This window comes from Cyprinus carpio, chromosome B9 (assembly GCF_018340385.1).
Source record: "Cyprinus carpio isolate SPL01 chromosome B9, ASM1834038v1, whole genome shotgun sequence".
Taxonomy (NCBI): Eukaryota; Metazoa; Chordata; class Actinopteri; order Cypriniformes; family Cyprinidae; genus Cyprinus; species Cyprinus carpio.
The window spans coordinates 23,758,235-23,777,004 of NC_056605.1; the positions used below are offsets into that span (position 1 = coordinate 23,758,235).

Genomic DNA, 18,770 nt, shown 5'->3' on the forward strand with positions numbered 1-18,770 from the left:
GTAGAATCAGTGACATCAGGCTTATTTCAGTCAATATGTAAAACAATTATAAATATTATACTATAATGATAATACTATAATGTACATAGCAGTGAGAATCACTTACTTTAATAATTTAATGGCACAGTTCCATTTATAGCCTCCTCTCTCATGCCTATGAAATTATAGCTTCTAGTAGCGCCATCTGCTGGGCTAACTGTGCATGTTCACTGCATTCATGATAACAATGATTAACAGACAGTGATTTTAGTACTTTCATTAAGTATTTTTGTTCCTGTCATTAAAGCAAACGTGTGACCCAACATATTCTTTCATTTACTTTCAATTCAGTTAGTTATGCTAAATCTGTAATGAAAATTGTTATATTAAAATTAGAAAAGGGCTAAATATTACCACTTTGTATATATTTAGTCAAACTATTCCACCCACTTTTGAACATATATACACAGTACATTTAGCTGGTAAAAGTAGCATAAATAAATTTACTTTAATCCTTAAAGCACAAATCTGAAACTCAGACTGATTGTGATTATAGAATGAACATTTAACAGTGTGAGGTTAGTTTACAGGTTGACTGGTTTCGTCGTCCCACCAGGTTCTGGATGAGCTATTGGCTCTTTTGAGGTGCTGGGCTTCTTGTCACTCTGGGCCCGGTTCTGTTTCTCCCTCTCCAGAGCTTTCTCCATCTCTGTGTAATAATCCAGGGCTTTCCGCACTGGGTCAATGATGTGTTGCTGTAAGGTTAGAAGGAACATTTAGAAATGTTTGACTTTAAATTGCACTAATCTCGACTCTGAAAAAAAAAAAGGGATGATACATTATCTCATTATGTCATGTGTTTTTACTAGACAGCATGACAGATCTCAACAAATTAAATTGCATGAGATAACACAATATTTCAAGTTAGGTGCAATTAACATGCTTGTGTAGAAGAAAAACAAAATCTTAATTAAAATCTTAAACTTAATCTTGAAATGTAAAAACCGTCAAAATAAATAATATATCTGACAAGTTTGGTGTATGTATGTACTACTGAAGTGGAAATTACTAGCTAACTTTGAGAAAACAACCTAGAAAAATATATTTTAGGATGCAAATATATACAGTGTAATTAAAGGGTTAGTTCACCCAAAAATGAAAATGATGTCATTATTGACTCATCCTCATGTCGTTCCAAACCCGTAAGACCTCCGTTCATTTTCGGAACACAGTTTAAGATATTTTAGATTTAGTCCGAGAGCTTTCTGTATCAAAAATACATTGTGGTCCAAAAATAACAAAAATTACGACTTTATTCAGCATGGTCTTCTCTTCTGGGTCTGTTGTGAGTGTGTATTTTTGGACCAAAATGTATATTCGATGCTTCAACAAATTCTAACTGACCCTCTGATGTAACATGGACTACTTTGATGATGTATTTATTACCTTTCTGGACGTGGACAGTATACTGTACATACATTTTCAATGGAGGGACAGAAAGCTCTTGGACTAAATCTAAAATATCTTAAACTGTGTTCTGAAGATGAACGGAGTTCTTACAGGTTTGGAACGACATGAGGGTGAGTCATTAATGACATAATACTCATATTCCGTCTAACAAAACCACAAATTATACTACAGGGCCGTTTAATGCTTGAATCTGATTGGCTGACGAATGTTCTGAGGCGTGCAGTTATTTTCTGGGAAACGCATGGTGGCGAACGTAGTTCCAGGCAGCTTTCTTGACCGCATTACAGTTCCATATCACTTCGCATAGTAAAACTGTAATAACGGAAATTACAGGACTAACAAAAACAACAACATGACAGATGATTTTCCGAAAGTAAATACACATGACGTTTCTCACTAGCGAGGTAATAGCGCTGTTTAGAGACGCTGAGGTAGCCTAATTCACACACGCTCTCTCTTTCTTTCTCTTTCTCTGTGTGTCTCTGTCTCTCTCACTCTCTTTCTAATAACTTCATTGATAACTGCATTAAAATGCTATCAACAGCTCAAGCCTCCATTACTATCTTTAAAATGACGTTTTTGAACCAGCAAAAGAGGCGTTGGGTGAAATGCGGAAGAAATAATCCTCCTCACAATAGCGATTTAAGTAGAAAAACCAGATGAATCCCTTTAAATATATAATCTGATTGATGTCTTGAGGTGTGGTAACCGTAGTAAAAGCGGAATAATTGACTCCAGGCCGTTGAATTATTAGAAAAATAATGCACACCCGAGGTGGTGATGCGGCCACGACGCAAAGCGGAGTAGGCTAATCATCAGTTATTCCTTACATAAACAATTCCCACTAATCTGAAAGACATGTTACAGAACCAAAATAGCCCAAAATCTCAGAACTGATCAGTTCATGATAAAACTTGGTTTTGCCTGCGCTGCTTTGCCTTTAAATTTTTTGATGTAACTGATTAACTCAGATTGTTTTAGTTCTCCTAACTTGTTAAAGTGTATGGTGTCTTATGAAAGTGTAAGATCTTCCAGGAACGTTCTCACCTCCAGACAGGGGAAAAGATTGGCCAGTTCAATGAAGAGAGGAAAGAGAACAAAGCGGATAAATCCAGTCTGAGAAGACGGTTTGGTCACTTTGTCTCGATCCATGAATGGAGTGACAGGAAGACCCTCCAACTTCTCCATGTCACTCTAGATTAAGATGTCAAAATTCTTCATTTTACGTTAGATAACAAAAGCGCAAAAAATTGTTGTTTAAAATGTAAATTGTACTGCACTGCTCCCAATGTGACACTGGAATATACTTGCTTATTATAAAAAGTGAGCAATATTTACCTGATTAAAAAACTCCTGCAGCAGACAGTCCAGCCACGGTTCTGCAACATCCATGGGTCTCGCCTCATTGGAGATGTCACTTACTTTAATCATGATCATCATCAACTGTTACAGAAGACAGGAAGTGCCTTCAAGTGGATTGTCACCAAGAACAGCCCTTAAAGCTGAACGTTTAATGTATAGCTAATATAGGTTTACTAAGTACTTATATTTACGAATATCATTGTTCTTACTACATCTCTGTGATCTTTGTTGCTAAAGTCGAACACAGGGAGAATGGCTTTGAACTTGTTGAGGATCTCAGTATGTCTGGTCATATCAGTAGCAAGAATACACCTGCAGTGATTAGAAGTTCCTCAGTTTTTACCTAGATTTTGATTTGATATAGATATGATTGTGGATATTATAGAAGAGTAAATAATATACTTAATTATGCCCTCTCTTATTCTTTTGTATTGCTCTGTCGGCAAGTTTCGGAAAATGTTGCACACACACACAAAAACAAAAAATATTCTTTTTCCACTAATATATAATATCCGCATAAAAAAAAAAAAAACTGCATAGCAAAGTACAAAAGTGGTATGAGTAATATGCTAGTATAACTATTCCAATGTTGGTGAAATATTTTAAAGAAAGAAAAGACCAATCACAAACAGCATGCAAATTATTGTCAGTTACATATAATGCGTTTTTACATAAAAAAAATGGAAAAGTCACATAAATGCTGAACATTCTTTATCATTGTACGTCAAGGAGATTTTTAAAGTCTATAAGATTAAACATTCAAAATATGAAGTTTACTATTGTGATTTTGATCTATAACCAGCATTTTTACCTTTTCCAGGATTTCAAAAGCTACAGCACAGTGGTGATTTTCCAGTGGGGAGATGTCATTGTACCTCAAGGCGAGCTCAGTGCGTGCATTAATCTGAAACAGGAGAAATTTCCATTGGTTTCTGCAGTGTACTGAAAAGCTTGAGACAGGAGCTATCTCACCTGGTATGCATTGTTGTAGCCGGTGTGATCTAGATCGTGACAGACGGCTGAGGTTAGCATGATGAGGAGGTCAATACTGTCAATCTTGCTTCTGAGATCTGTTAGCCATATTAGTCCATACATCTGACAAACAGATTGACCCAGATATTATGCATTTATTTATTTAAAGATTAACAACTTTCTTTTACTTAAAGAAAATGTAAAGATTTTGCTTATTAAGTCTTAATTGGCCCACAAGGTTGGATGGATGGACAGATGACTGACCTTCAACCTTCACTGACCTTCAAAACCATGAACACATACACAATAATTTTCTCTTTTTATGGCTTTGGTAAACTACAATGATGACCCTGTGGATAGAGAGACTTAATGGGACAATTAAGGACAACAGACAACTGATTCCAGTAAAATTACAATTAACGTTTTGGCAGCAGCGCTGTGAGTGAAATGATGGCTGTCTGGGGCATGACATCTATTAATCAAGCAGTGGATAATTGGAGTGATTGGAAGAAATCCTGAGGCTGATTGCACACGCTCTTACCATCTGAGTGACGCAGAAGCAGTGCTTGAAGTTATGGAAGGGGATGTTATTGTAGCGTCGGTACACTTCATAAAGGAACTGCTGCAGCACATCCAGCTCAATGTTAAAGGTGGAGATGAAGTCCAGATCTGTGTACATCACCTGGAGCAGCACCATGATCTCAGCGTCCTCCCATTGCCTACAGCAGCACAAAATCTTTATTTTCCTGTTAACGCCTTAGACGGAATCATATCTTGTTGTATTAATCTGAAGCTGAAGCCTGGTTTCAACAAGTCCACTTGGAAGACTATTGCATTAATGAACATGGAGCTCCAGCCCTTTGCTCACAAGAAGTGCTTTTGATTTGTAAACCTCAAGCAGGACCCTTGAAATTAACATGAGGCCCTTCAGGCAGATGAAAGGCCATGTTCTTTATGCTAAATTTAGAAGTGCTGTGTTGTGCTTCACTAACAATTTCCTATTCATGTATGACAGGTGCAGGACTTTGATGTGGCTGCAGCTACCGTGAAGACTCCTGTTTTTCCATTTATTTAGAAAAGAAAAACAAGTCATATCCAGGTTAAATATTTATATGAAGTTGTCAAAACTATTCTGTGTAGTGAACATAAGGAAAAGAAAGTGTATGTGCATTTCTGTTAGCATGCTTTGTTTTGTGAAAAACTTACCAGTTATCAAAGGTTGGTGTTTTAAGATACTGTCTCACCTCTTCAGAAACCTCCAGAGAACTAGAGAAAATAAATAAGAAGCAATTATATAATATAATATAATATAATATAATATAATATAATATAATATAATATAATATAATATAATATAATAATGTAATATAATATAATATAATATAATAACATTTATTTTTTCACATTAGATTTTAAATAATGAATTTTGGGAATGTCACCTCATTTGGAGGAACTTTTCCCTGACGTGCTCACACTCTTCTCGGGTCTTGCGCAGGGTTCTTTTATGGTAGAAAGGGGAGGGCTTGTGGGTGCCTTCTGACATGTCTTTAAACAATCCCAACCAGCTCAGGTGCTCAACACTCTAAAGAGAAAGACATCATGTTATAGGGCTAGAAATATGCATGTACTTGGTAAATGTTCCTTATGTTTACTGATAGAGATAGTAAAGTCCTTAATTAAAAAAAAAAAAAACACATTAAGAAAAGAAAGAAATACAAAATACATATTACATATAAACACTGCCGACAAAAAGTTTGGAATAATTAAAAACTATTATTTTTTGAAGAAAGTTATATGCTCACCAAGGCTGCATTTATTTGAACAAAAATGCAGTAAAATCAGTAATATTTTGAAATATTATTCAGATGTAAAAGGACTACTTTCTATTTTAATATATTTTAAAATGTAATTTATTCCTGTGATGGCAAAGCTAAGATTTTAGCATCATTAGTTTCACATGATCCTCCAGAAATCATTCTAAAATGCAGATTTGGTGCTCAGTTATTATAAAGAATCATTGGAGCTCAATTATTAATAATGGTTCTTATTATTATCAATGCTGAAAACAAGTTTTGCTGTTTAATATTTCTGTAGAAACAAAAAATTGTATATATATTTTTTTTTTTTCAGAATTCTTTTATGAATAGAAAGTTAAATGCATTTTATGGAAATATATATATAATTTTTGTAATGCTATAAATGTCTTTGTTGTCACTTTTGATCAAATGAATGCATTCTTGTTTCCCTTGAAATATTAAGATATTTAAATATTACCATATTAAAAATAGTGAAAATATTTAGCTATATATGGAATCCATTAAATTCCCTTAACAGTGCAGATAGAAAACCTCAATCGCAGTAGTTCAGCGTTCATACCTCCAGTTTCTCTCTGAATGACTCCACCTGTCTCTTCATCTCATACACAATGGCAGGTGTCTCTGTTGCTTCAGTTTGGATTCTTTTCTCCAGGCTCTGTAACCTGTTTAAAAGACATTTTATCCGACTCATTTTGGGCCTAAATAAGAGCCAGAGTTTGTGGCACATATAAAATGCAATTTTGTGCTAGATTTCTGTTGGCCATGACTCTTTTTGTGCTACCGTCACAGACAAGTGTGATTTCTTATTTCTGTAAGGACGTTTTAAGCATGCATACTACTATTATGGCTATTACAGTAAATATCACCAAAATGAAAATTCTAATTTCATTTGCCATACAGAAAGTGTGCATTTTAAATATGTCGCAACCTTACCTTTTCTCCATAGAAGAGAGATCAAACCCCAGAGCAACAGCCGGATCTGAACCTAAAAGATAGAGTTCAACATGATCCAAATGGTCATGTGTGACATTTACCACATTTATGTTTACTCATAACTTTATCAATACAGTAGTGCTAAGGTGGAGAATACCTAACAGCTCACTGTTACAGTCTGCAGCTACCACTTCCAGTTTATAGCAGGAGTGTGGACTATTTGGGGCCAGTTGTGGGGAAATATTAATGATATTGCCTTTAGTGTTATAGAGTTTTAAGATGTCATAAGGTCCAGCCTCAGCTGCAGCTCGGAAAAGATCTGTGATGCAAACACAGACACAAACATTTCTCATTAATTTTGATGTTGCAGATATACATCATCATCACATTTCTCATCTTCATAACTGAGGTGCATGGAAATGAATGCACTTTAATATGAGTGATTAATGCTGAGAATGCCATATGTTTCCTTTAGTCCACTGCTTGGCTCTTGAAGACTGACTGTCAGCACCACCTGTGACTCAAGCTGTCTAACTGAAGTATGACGGTTGATTTGTTTCTGACTCACAATCTGTGACTACAAATTCACCCATGCACACTGAGTCAGTATGGAAGATATACATTTAATTAGTGGCCTGAGAGTTCTCTAGAGAACTGGAGTCTTATATAAAAAACTAAAGATTAAAAAATGATATCATCTGTTATGTTGTATTAGCTATCCAGGTCAACAGAAAAGCTCTTCATGCGTTCTCGCTGTAATTGAGAGGACCTGATTAAAGAAGCCTGCCCTTGAGAATGAGGACAGTCCTCAAGCTTGTTTTCTGCAGAATAAAGGCTAATGAGGGCAGAGAACCAATTTGGTCATTACAAAACCCCCGTTTCATAGAAGAAATTCTGTTTGATGTTGATACACGAAATAAAGACTGCTTTTACAAACCCCTTTCTGCCTGAAAATTTTATATAGCCTATTGAGTAATTTACATTAAGTTAATGTAACGTACAAACGTCAACTTCATTTATTATTATTATTGGTTCAGCCGTTCAACATTCATCTAATTTCAGTGTTATATTTTTGCGTGCACATCAAAACTTGACATTTTTTATAAAAGAATATTATACATTTGATTTAAAAAAAAAAGTATACAATTGTAGTTAGACTAGAAGAAATATATAATTTGAGACAATCCTTACCTTTAATATCTTGTGCAGGACAGTCGGTGGGAAACTCAGCTTGTTCTGGTCTTCCATTCACGGTAAAATAAATGATTTTCGCTTCCATGTCAGGTGATAATCTGCTGCACTCTCACCTTTGCTGGTCGATGTGTGTGTACAGTGTTACATCAATGATTCAACCCATCATTCATTCAAAACCCCTTCTGTGTGGAGTCCACCCACTTCATCCTCAACCCTGCACTGTATTTCTCTTAATATGGATACAGGCTAATATGTCCTTAAATTTACCATAAAAGTTATTCATTTTGCACCTGATTTAGTTTTATTAAATGTATTTTTAATTAAAAGACACCAATTAGTATTAATAATGTTTTTTTTTACATCAGTTTTTTTTTTTTTTGCACTTAATAAAACGATGAACTAACCTGAACAAAGTAAAAACACACTGCCAGTCAGGCAAAAGTTAACCAAACAATAAAGTAGTAGTAGTAGTAGTAGTAGTAGTAGTATAATTTAAGTAGATGAAAAAAAAAAATATGAATTAATTAAAACATAACTATAAAATAGCAACCTATGTTATCAATGTATATCATAAGAACAATGAGAGCAATGAATATAAATTATTTTATTTAAAAAGGTAAATATCGTGGACTTTTATTTTGGAGTGGACTTTTATTGTGAATTGTCTTCTTGAACCTTAGCTGCTTCCTTCCTGAATGAAGCACAACGTGGTTTAAGGAGAGACAGCACGACACGGCACTAGGTCCGAAACGTAAAGATATATTGTTTTAGCAATCTTATATTTAATCATGACAGAAGGCAAATCATCAGAGAAGCCGGCGAAAAACCTTCTGGCTCTGAATCCAAAGGAGGAAGCAGAGTTTCAGAAGAAGGTTCAGCAAGTAAAGAATCGTCCTAAAAAGGTATGACGACTGACCATGTGCCTCGAGTTCAGCACAGCCATCATTTATCTTCACGTTGAAAAATGATTTAAGTTACATTTGAAATTTATTTAGTTATCTTTAATAGACAAAATTTGGTTATTCTAATAGAAGTAATATTCTTATCCGACCTGATTTGTTCTATAAAGCTTTGCACGTTCTTCACTTTTGTTTGACGTGTTTCTGTTTAACGTTAGTCGACTTGCATAATTTTTTTTTTTAACTGAATATAATATTAATCTAATATTAATTATATTTTCTCAGGTTCAGTCGCTTTCTCCTGGAGTGCTTTATGTTGGCCATCTGCCTCGAGGATTGTTTGAACGTCAGTTAAAATCTTACTTTCAGCAGTTTGGCAAAGTCACAAGAATAAGAGTTTCCAGAAGTAAAAAGGTAAGACGTTTTTGTAGTATACAATCAGTTGGGTTAGAGCACTGTATTTATCACACAATCAGTTCATAAATGATATTAAAAGTATTAATGAAGTGACTGAATACAAATCCGAAAGGAATTCTGATGGAATTTCTATAATTGTTTGACACTAATTTGAGAGTTCTAATAGGAACTCCATAAAGAGAAACATAAGATTCTCTTGGATTAAGTTAACTCAATAAGGCCCTATTTGATTTTAAGAATATTCTTAAAGAAAACATGTTTGATTCCACTGGGATGGCTTCCAAATATTTTCAAATAGAAATGACTTTTTAATTTGGGATGTTTGCTTGTGCGTACATGTAATTTATATGTTTAACATAACATAATAATTGCACAATCTGAAAATTATCTTTGGCATTTGTTGCCTTGGATAAGATAATTGTGCAGACAGCAATAAGGTACGTTTTGCTTATCGCCAACTCTATGTTGTTGTGCAATAAAACCAATGTGCCAACACTAAGCACACAAGAGTCATACTAGTGGATAATACCCTGCTTTAAAGATTTTAATGCAAGTATTATTAAATTCATCTTTCACAGACTGGAAGGAGCAAAGGCTATGGATTTGTGGAGTTTGAGTGTGATGAGGTGGCTAAGATTGTGGCTGAGACCATGAACAACTACCTTATTGGAGAACGGCTTATAAAGTGTGAGTTGAGAGTGGAAAAGATTTTGCATGTATATTTTTTTTTTACATAATATGTTATCTAAACATTACTGTGTTTTGTCCTGTATAGGTCATGTGATGCCACCTGAGAAGGTCCATGAAAAGCTATTCGTAGGTTCCAGGTTGGTCTTCAAGAAGCCAATGCAGCCTGCAGTTGTTCGTTATAACAAACAGCATGGGGAAGAAGATCTGAAGAAACTTGGTGCAAAGCTTTTAAGCAAAGAGTCTAAGCTACGCAAGAGACTGGCGGCAAAGGGCATTGACTATGATTTCCCAGGATTTGTAAGTACTATGTTGTTATTTTTAATCAGAACATTTAAAGGAAAATTTACTCACCTTTAGGCTATCCAAGATGTCGATAGGTTTGTTTCTTCACCGGAACACATTTGGAGAAATGTAGCGTTACATCACTTGCTCACCAATGGGTCCTCTGCAGAGAATAGCTATGGTCAGAGTAACAGTCCAAACAGTTGATAAAAACATAATAATTCACATCGCTCCAGTCCATTACTTAATTTCAGAGAATTGAAAAGCTGCATGTTTGTGAATCCTCATTAAGGCATTTTATCTCATATTTTGACCATCACTTCTGGTCAAACTAATAACCATAATAAGAGTCCGTAGTAACACTTCCTCCAGTGAAACCAGGGTGAACAAGTGCTCTAATGCTAAACTTCTCTGAATCTCTTCTGAAGAAGAAACAAACACCTATGTAAATTCTTGGGTGAACTATTTCTTTAAAATGCCTTTTGTTGTATTTTAGTTTGACCATGTTGTCTTTTTTTTGTTGTTGTTGTTTTTTCAGGCAGCTCAGATCCCTGCCAAGAAAGCCCAATCTGAAGCCGATGTTTCAGTATGCAGTGAGGTAAGATTATAGGGGTGTAACGGTTCACAAAATCCACGGTTTGGTTCGATACGACACAGTGGTGTCACGGTTCGGTACAGGGGTAATTGGTTACCTCGCAATGTTAAAAATATTTCTGTTTTAAACCACAAAAGTGAGCCAATGGATATCACACACAAGCAACGTGCAAACTTTGCACAAGAGTTATCCTGGTGAATGTCTTAATCTCAGTCAATTCACTATATGCAGAAAGTAAAAGTAAAAATGGAATGACGGAGCTTTCAGCATCTGATGCCGCATATTCCCTCAGAGACAGCGAATCTACTTCGACATATGCTGATAACAGTATATATCTACCTGTTTTTATTTATTCCCTTAATATTTCTAATATTACATAGTGGGAAAAAAAATGAGAAGAAATGTATTTTGTGTTAAACGGGTTGTTTTTGAAAGTTGGTGCTTGAAATAAAAGCTTTTTATGTCATTGATTTTTATTGATGATTGCAGTGTTGATATTTTAATTGTAGGCCTATAAATCATTGTACTGTATAATAGACCTGTATTAAAATACCTTTTTTAAAAACATTTTAATTGAGGAGTAAATGTATAGCCTAATCTTTTATCTTAGCAGCACGTCAGTTATTTGGTAATTATTACAGGGCAAATTAATTTAAATTTAATAGGCCTAATAAAAGTCACTTCATAATAATAATAAAAATAAGAATGTTACAGGCCTACATTAATTGAAAATTAATAATTGAAAATGAATGTGCACCAAACCGAAAGCCTCATACCGAACAGTTGAATATAAATACATGTATCGTAAAGATTAAGTATTTCAGTTAAGTGTTTTTTATTTGTTTTTTTTCCATTGATTTTTTGGGCATATGCTTGGCACAGACTGAAAATTACCTCAGTTATACCCATTGACTGAAGTAAGATAACTGTGCCGACAGAAACTGGTACATTTTAAGCTTATTGTTAGTCACTGTGACTCACAATGAAACCCATGTGCCAACATTTACCGTAATAAATGACTAGGATATGTAGTCTTATGCTACTAGTGTTTAAAAGACGATTTATTTGCATTTAGGATGTCACACCAGTGTGCACACCATCAGTTTTGGAGAGGAGGAAGTCGATCAGAGTTGAGGATGATGATGTTGATGACGAAATAGTCATCAAAGCCAAATCCGTTCCAGAAAACAGCGAGGGTGTGGAAGATAGCGAGGAAGAGTCTGATGAAGATGAAGAGGAGGAGGTTGAAGAGGAGCATACGACTTAAAAGGAGGATTTAATGACTAATAAAAAGACTTCAGTCCCTGTTTTAGATGGGACACTGGACTCAATGTTTGAGCCATTTGTATGTGATTAGATCAGTCCTCACAGTGGCTGGAGAAGAGGATCATAAACATTATCCTGATTATCAGGCATCTGTTTTGAGGTGTGTTTTATGCAGATGTACCGATTAGCTTTGAGGTGTATAATGTGGTCTTCCGGAGGTTGATAAAATCAGATTGACTGTGTAATACACAAAATATATATTGTGTTCATTTGAAGATTCAATGGTAGGATGGATGTCATTGTATTTCTGACACATTATTTTGGTGTTATGTATTCTTTCCAGTACTATCTTCAGACATATTGGTAAAACATGTGCTTAACCCTCAAAAGGGTATCAAATAAATGTCTTTATTGCTTTGTAAAGCTATTTTGAGTAAATTCTTTTGTTTGGTGTAAATTGTCTCTATGACAACTTGCATGTAGGTTTAGGGGTGTTATGGAAGAAATGGAGATCAATGAAAATGCATTTAACAGAATAAACCCTAGATGGAGCCAGGAGTCGTTTTCCATCGCCTGCGTTTAATGATATGGCAAGCCATTTTAATATTTGTTCCTTAAAACAGGAGTCTTCAACTGTGCTCCTGGAGAGCTACTGTCCTGCAGATTGCAGCTCCAACCCCAATCAAACACACCTGAACCAGCTAATAAAGGTGTTTAGGGATACTTGATAATTACAGACAGGTGTGTTGGAGCAGGGTTGGAACTGAAGTCTGCAGGATAGTAGCTCTCCAGGAGCAGGGTTGGAGATCACTGCCTTAAAATGTATCAATATCTGTTTGTGTTAAGTCGTGGCCTAATGGTTAGAGTCTTTGACTCCTAACCCTAAGGAGGGAGTCATGTGCTGAGCTCTGCTTTGAGCGAGTGTGAGTCAGTTTGTTTTCGGTAGTTATTTTTTATTTCAATTTATCATCTTCATGGTAAATCATTGTGTTTGTTCAGGACAACTCAGGACATTGAGTCCACAGGTTTCCTAACAAGAAATAGGACGGTATCTTCAGGGCCTGTGTGCGTTTGTGCAGGTGAAGAGATGGGACTTCACTAATGCATTTGCTTTGAGAAATGCAGTGATGTGTAATTTAGCGATCACTTTACACGGAAGGATTATCATCCCAGCAAGGTGTTGCAAGTAATGAGGGAGTGTGAAGATCTCAAGCAGTGAAGGCCAACTGTTATTAACCACCTCTACTGGACTGCAGCTTCTACTTCTATATATATATATATATATATATATATATATATATATATATATATATATATATATATATATATATATATTATAATATTTCAAATATTTGTGTTTTGAGGTAGGTATTAACAGTGCTAGGAAATAATGTTTGTTGATTTAGTGCTGTATTGCCTGTATGCTGTCAAAATGTCTTATACCAGTGGCATCAAAAAGTGTGACCTAAATATAGGCAGCTTGTAATTGGGGAAAAAAATATTCAGATGTTTTTAATATTCAAATCTTTCATTTGTATTAATACATACTAATATTTAGCTCAGAATAATAAATGATCTCTGCCTTAAACATACATGTGTGCACATACATGTCAAACCTCAAAGCCTGGGTGCAGAATCAGACGCTGCACTGCAAGTGTGGCAGCCACATTCTCCACTAAGACACAGTATGTATCTAAATCGTTAGGTTACTGACGTAACCCCGGTTCTCTGATAACATGAGTGAGGTATCTCACTATGGGACCGCCTCAGGGCGTGGCCGATCGCGGAAGCACCTATATCACCACGTCTGTCAACCATGGCAGACCAATCGCTGCAGCGATCAGGGGAGTCCTGCCTCCCTGTATATAAACCGCAGCTACCTGCCATTTCGTCATTCTCCGCATATCTCTTCTCCGTGCAGGATAGGCAAGGAGGGCAATGTTTGTGAGATACCTCACTCATGTTATCAGAGAACCAGGGTTACGTCAGTAACCTAACGTTCTCTTTCTAACATTCGTTCAGTATCTCACTATGGGATATAGACAACTCCCGTATTGCCGATATGCTGACGAAGCAGACTAAGAAAGGCTGTGTAATTATCTGAATCATAGCTCCCGATTGAGGTGAAAACAGAATAATATGAGGAACTCGTCCTTTAGTAAAATTGCATTATACCACCTGACTACTCACTCCCAGAACAGAATGGGCCAGAGAGGGCTCTGTCACATCCAGTCTATAGAAACGAGCAAATGTGTGCGGAGAAGACCAGCTGGCTGCCGCGCAAATTTCCTGAATAGAGATGCCTCTAAACAGGGCCCAGGAAGTAGCCATGCCTCTAGTAGAGTGTGCTCGTAGTCCTTTTGGGGGCTCCAAATTCGAATTATTGTAACATAATACGATAGCCTCCACCACCCAATGAGACAGGCGTTGACGGGAGATAGGTCTTCCTCTGTAAGAGTCAGCCCAAGAGACAAACAGTTGATTGCTCTTACGAATTGTATGTGTTCTCTGAACATACATATGCAGAGTACGAACAGGACATAAACTGTGTAACCTCTCCTCCTCTGGGGATGCAAAGGGTGGTGGATGAAAAGCTAGCAGGTCCACTGATTGAACTGAACCAGCGTGATCAAACACCTTGGGTACGAACGCCGGGTTAGTTCTAAAAGTGACTTTTTGGACACCCGGAGCGAACATCATACATGAGGAGTGAACTGATAAAGCATGTAGTTCACTCACCCTTTTTGCTGTAGTGAGAGCGAGTAACAGAGCCGTCTTTAGAGCTAGTAGCTTCAAGGCAATTTTATCAATGGGCTCAAAGGGGCTTTTGAGAGCGCGTTCAGAACCACGGACAGGTCCCAGGGCGGGACCAGTGGCTTCGACACTGGGTGTAACCCACGTGCACCTCTCATAAATCGACAGACGAGAGGGTGCTGGCCAATAGTACCCGAGTTAATACCCACATGACATGCCGAGATAGCGGACAGATAAACCTTAACCGTAGAAAAGGCTCTGCCCTTATCTAAAAGGTCCTGTAAAAAAACCAGCACATCCGAAACTGAACACAGGAAAGGAACTATGTTCCTATCTGCGCACCAACTCTCAAACACCCTCCATTTGAGATTATATAAAGAGCGCGTTGAGGCAGCCCTCGCGTTCTGAATTGTCTCAATCACTTTCGGAGGTAACCCAGCTGCATTCAGATTTAGCCTCTCACGGGCCAGGCCCAGAGAGCTAGTTTCTGAGGGGAGGGGTGAAATATTTCCCCCCCTGCTTGTGAGAGGAGATCCCTGCGCGCTGGTAACAGCCATGGCTGGTCGTAGAGCAGTTGCGCAATCTCCGCAACCCAAAGTCTCCCCGGCCAGTATGGCACGATCAGAATCATTACATGCTTTCGTTCCCGAACCTTTCGTAGTGTCGGCTCGATCAGGCTCAACAGAGGGAAAGCGTAAAGTAATATGTCTGGCCACTCATGGGCTAGAGCATCCACACCCAACGGTGCATCGTTGCCCACCAGAGAGAAGAACAGGGGACATTGCGCGTCTTCGCGCGATGCGAAGAGATCTACGGCGGCCTGGCCGAATCTCTGCCACACCATGAGCATAACTTGGGGGTGGAGTCTCCCCTCCCCGTACAGAGGATTCCCTCTGGACAGTAAATCTGCTCCCCTGTTCATTATTCCTGGAACATGCGTCGCGGGTAGTGACAGGAGGTTCTTGCTGCTCCACATAATCAGTTATTTCGCTAACAAGTGAAGCTTGTCAGAACGCACTCCTCCCTGTCGGTTTATGTAGGCTATCACCGTTGTATTGTCTGTCCTGACCAATACATGATGATTCTTGAGAAAATGCACAAAATGTCTCAGAGCTAGTAACACTGTCATTAGTTCTAGAAAATTTATGTGCTTCTCTCTCAGTGCCGGAGACCAAACTCCCCTCACTGTTCTGCCCTCGAACACTGTTCCCCAGCCCGTGAGAGATGCATCTGTTGTCACCACTTTTCTCAATAGTACAGGGCACAGAGGACATCCTGTCCTGAGAAAAAGACGGTGCTCTCCAGTGACAGAGAGCGCTCATGCATTCTGGTGAGACGCGCACTCTGCGGCTGAGACGGCTCGTGGGGCGAATGCCCTGTGACGCTGTCCAGTTCTGAAAATCCCTCATTCTCAGCAGTCCCAGGGGAACCACTGACACTGTTGAGGCCATCAGACCCAGTAGTCGAAGACACATTCCGAAAGAGACTAAACTCCCTCGTTGAAATAGGGAGAGGCAGGTGAGAAATGTTTTGATGCGCTCTTCTGATAGGAATGCTCGAAACCTCACTGAATTCAACCTGAGACCCAAGTAGACTATTTCCTGTGAAGGAATTAGACAACTCTTCGTTTGGTTTATCTTGAAACCTAATCTCTCCAGATGCGTCACTAGTGTGTGTGTATCGCTCTCTGCTTGATGGAGAGACGGCGCGCAGATGAGCAGATCGTCCAGATATGATGAAACTCTGACTCCTCCGTTTCTTAACGGTGTCAGAGCCGCTTCCACACATTTGGTAAATACCCTGGGTGCCAAAGCCATGCCAAAGGGGATCCTCGTATACTCGTATGCTGTGCCCTGATAAGCGAACCGCAGATATTTCCTGTGAGCAGGAAAAATATCTGTGTGAAAATATGCGTCCTGGAGGTCCACTGAGGTGAACCAATCCCCTTGACGGATACTTTTGGCACAAAGTTCTGAGCGAAAGCATTTTGAATTTGTATTTTCTGAGGTGTTTGTTGAGGACCCGTAAATCTAAAATGGGACGGAGACCTCCCCCTCGTTTGGGAATCACAAAATAACGGGAGTAGAAGCCCGTCTGGCTTTCCTACGTTGGAATCATTCTTATCACTCCTTTTCTCATTAAAGAGGATATTTCTTCCTCTAAAACCTGAGCTGCTTCCCCTTGGGCCACTGAAATTACCACTCCATTGAACACAGGAGGTTTTACAGCGAATTGAAGTCTGTATCCTCTGTCTATCGTGGTTAAAACCCAGGGATGAACTGCGCATGCGCGCCAGTTCTCCGCTTGAGCAGCGAGTGAGCCCTTCCCGGCTTCGCTCACTAGCGGTGCTGTGGCACCCTCTAGTGGCGAAGGGGGATATAACGCTCCGTTGAAGGAGTTATATTCGTTATTCTTTGTGATTGTCTTTACTTTTTTGTGATATATTTTTATTTTTATCCCGCTCTGTGCCCTCAGCCCTTGGCTTGGATGCAACAGAGAAAACTTTATTTGTGATGGGATGCTTACGAACTTTTGTCTTTCCTCCCTCAGAACAAACCTCGTAAGTGGAGGGAGAGACAATTCTTTGGGGGGCGCCAGGGGAACATGGGCCATTTTCCCGCGAACACTGGACTTTGAACTGCCCAGACGAACGCTTTGCACACTTAAATTCCTTCTCCGTTTTCCCGTGGGAGGGAGAAAGGAATCGTTTTGAAGGGATGGGACAGAAAAACCCTGAGTGCTGTCTCCAAACCCTTCTTGTTGCCAAACTGATGTCTCAGGTCGACCGCCTCTTTTTGTTCCACGGAGGGGGGGCCGACCGGTGTTTCGCTGCTGCGGCTGCGAACGATTGTTTCGGTTTCACGAAACCAGGCTTTGACTGAGGGCCCGCGCTTCCCGGCTGTTGTGGCGGAGCAGGACGTGAAGGTTGATAATCCGAATGACCTCCTCTACCTGAAGGCCTGAAATTCGGACGGCTTGGGTGATAAGGACGAGCTGTCGGCTTTCTGGGGAGACAGACCTCGAATGCTTCTCCCTCTTTTTTCCGACGGTCACATTGCTGACGCATAGCTGTTACCGTCGCGCCGAACATGGCCTTTGGATCGATAGGGGCATCCAAAAACTCCACTTTTTCTTTGTCAGAGAGGCCTGACAAACCCAGCCATAGCGATCTCTCTCCCACAACCTCTAAGCCCATACTCCGACCGCAACTTTGAACTGCTCTGCGGGACGTGCCCAGGTTTAAATCTGCAATGACGCATATCTCCTCCCAGAGCGCTGGGTTGGGAGAACCGGAGTCCAGCTGACGCCCCATCTCCTCTAATAACTCCGCTTGATAGGCTGTAAGGAGGGACGTAGCGGTCAAAGCACGTACGGCTAGTGCAGAAGATTTATAAATCTTTTGAAAAACCGAGGTGGTGAAGCACTCTGTTTTCCCTGGCAATGAGGCCCCAGTTGAAGAGAGCGCTGCCCTGCGGCTCGGATTCAAATGATTCGCCACAGATGATTCTACAGGGGAGGATCTGTCATCCCCAAATTCTCCATTCCCTGGACATCTAGCCTCGAGAAGCCCTTAACAGGTACTCGGTGGGAAAAAGGCTTATCCCAAAACCTCTTCATTTCAGCCACACAAGCCAGGACGGCTGGAATAAACTGCCTCGCTGGAGGGCAGTGACGGAAGTCTCTTTCCATCATACAAGTCTCTTTCAGCTCCTTGATCTGCTGGTTTGGATGGCCAGTCGATCGACAGTCTAGCCGTGGCCCTGCGACAGACCTCGAGAAGATCTGTATCCGTCTGCACAGGGGGAGGGTGAGCTCTCATCCTGTGCACTCGGCGGACGCGACTGCATCGGGGGAAGAATAGCATCTTCATCGTCGTCATCCTCGTCCTCGAGGATGGTCGACAACACTTCGTCATCGTCATCTTCCTCTCCCGCTAACGGATTTTCAAACAGCGGGGGAAGGACGGGTGACACCTTCTCCATCATCTCACCCCAGGAGCTGGAGGCCTGTGGACAACCCATCGGTTCCTCTCTGGGTTGAGCAGAGAGGCATGGGTCCGACTTCCCAGCTACTGCAACGCGAAGCCTTCGCTCTCGGGTTTTGACCGAGAACGTCGCGCAGTGGGGACAGCCCTCGGGG

General features: G+C 39.5%; 2 protein-coding genes and 2 non-coding genes across 4 annotated transcripts; 3 read left to right on the forward strand and 1 right to left on the reverse strand.

The window, feature by feature from the left end:
• Positions 1 to 468: 468 nt before the first annotated feature.
• LOC109079339 (high affinity cGMP-specific 3',5'-cyclic phosphodiesterase 9A-like) lies at positions 469 to 7,968 on the reverse strand. The gene is made up of 12 exons (XM_019094506.2): positions 7,725 to 7,968; positions 6,691 to 6,852; positions 6,534 to 6,585; positions 6,160 to 6,262; positions 5,223 to 5,365; positions 4,990 to 5,049; positions 4,325 to 4,502; positions 3,784 to 3,906; positions 3,623 to 3,715; positions 2,788 to 2,892; positions 2,497 to 2,643; positions 469 to 734 (listed from the first exon to the last, which is right to left on the reverse strand). The coding sequence occupies exons 1-12, from the start codon at positions 7,810 to 7,812 to the stop codon at positions 564 to 566; spliced, it is 1,425 nt and encodes a 474-aa protein (XP_018950051.2). The 5' UTR covers positions 7,813 to 7,968; the 3' UTR covers positions 469 to 563.
• Positions 7,969 to 8,406: 438 nt separating this feature from the next.
• On the forward strand, positions 8,407 to 12,303 carry LOC109079343 (MKI67 FHA domain-interacting nucleolar phosphoprotein-like). Its single transcript, XM_042731655.1, has 6 exons — positions 8,407 to 8,629; positions 8,912 to 9,040; positions 9,622 to 9,730; positions 9,819 to 10,030; positions 10,554 to 10,613; positions 11,686 to 12,303. The coding sequence occupies exons 1-6, from the start codon at positions 8,516 to 8,518 to the stop codon at positions 11,875 to 11,877; spliced, it is 816 nt and encodes a 271-aa protein (XP_042587589.1). The 5' UTR covers positions 8,407 to 8,515; the 3' UTR covers positions 11,878 to 12,303.
• LOC122138570 lies at positions 9,416 to 9,541 on the forward strand. The gene has a single exon (XR_006155687.1). It is a non-coding gene; the product is annotated as a small nucleolar RNA ACA64 (small nucleolar RNA).
• Positions 11,489 to 11,615, forward strand: LOC122138571. The gene has a single exon (XR_006155688.1). It is a non-coding gene; the product is annotated as a small nucleolar RNA ACA64 (small nucleolar RNA).
• Positions 12,304 to 18,770: the final 6,467 nt, after the last annotated feature.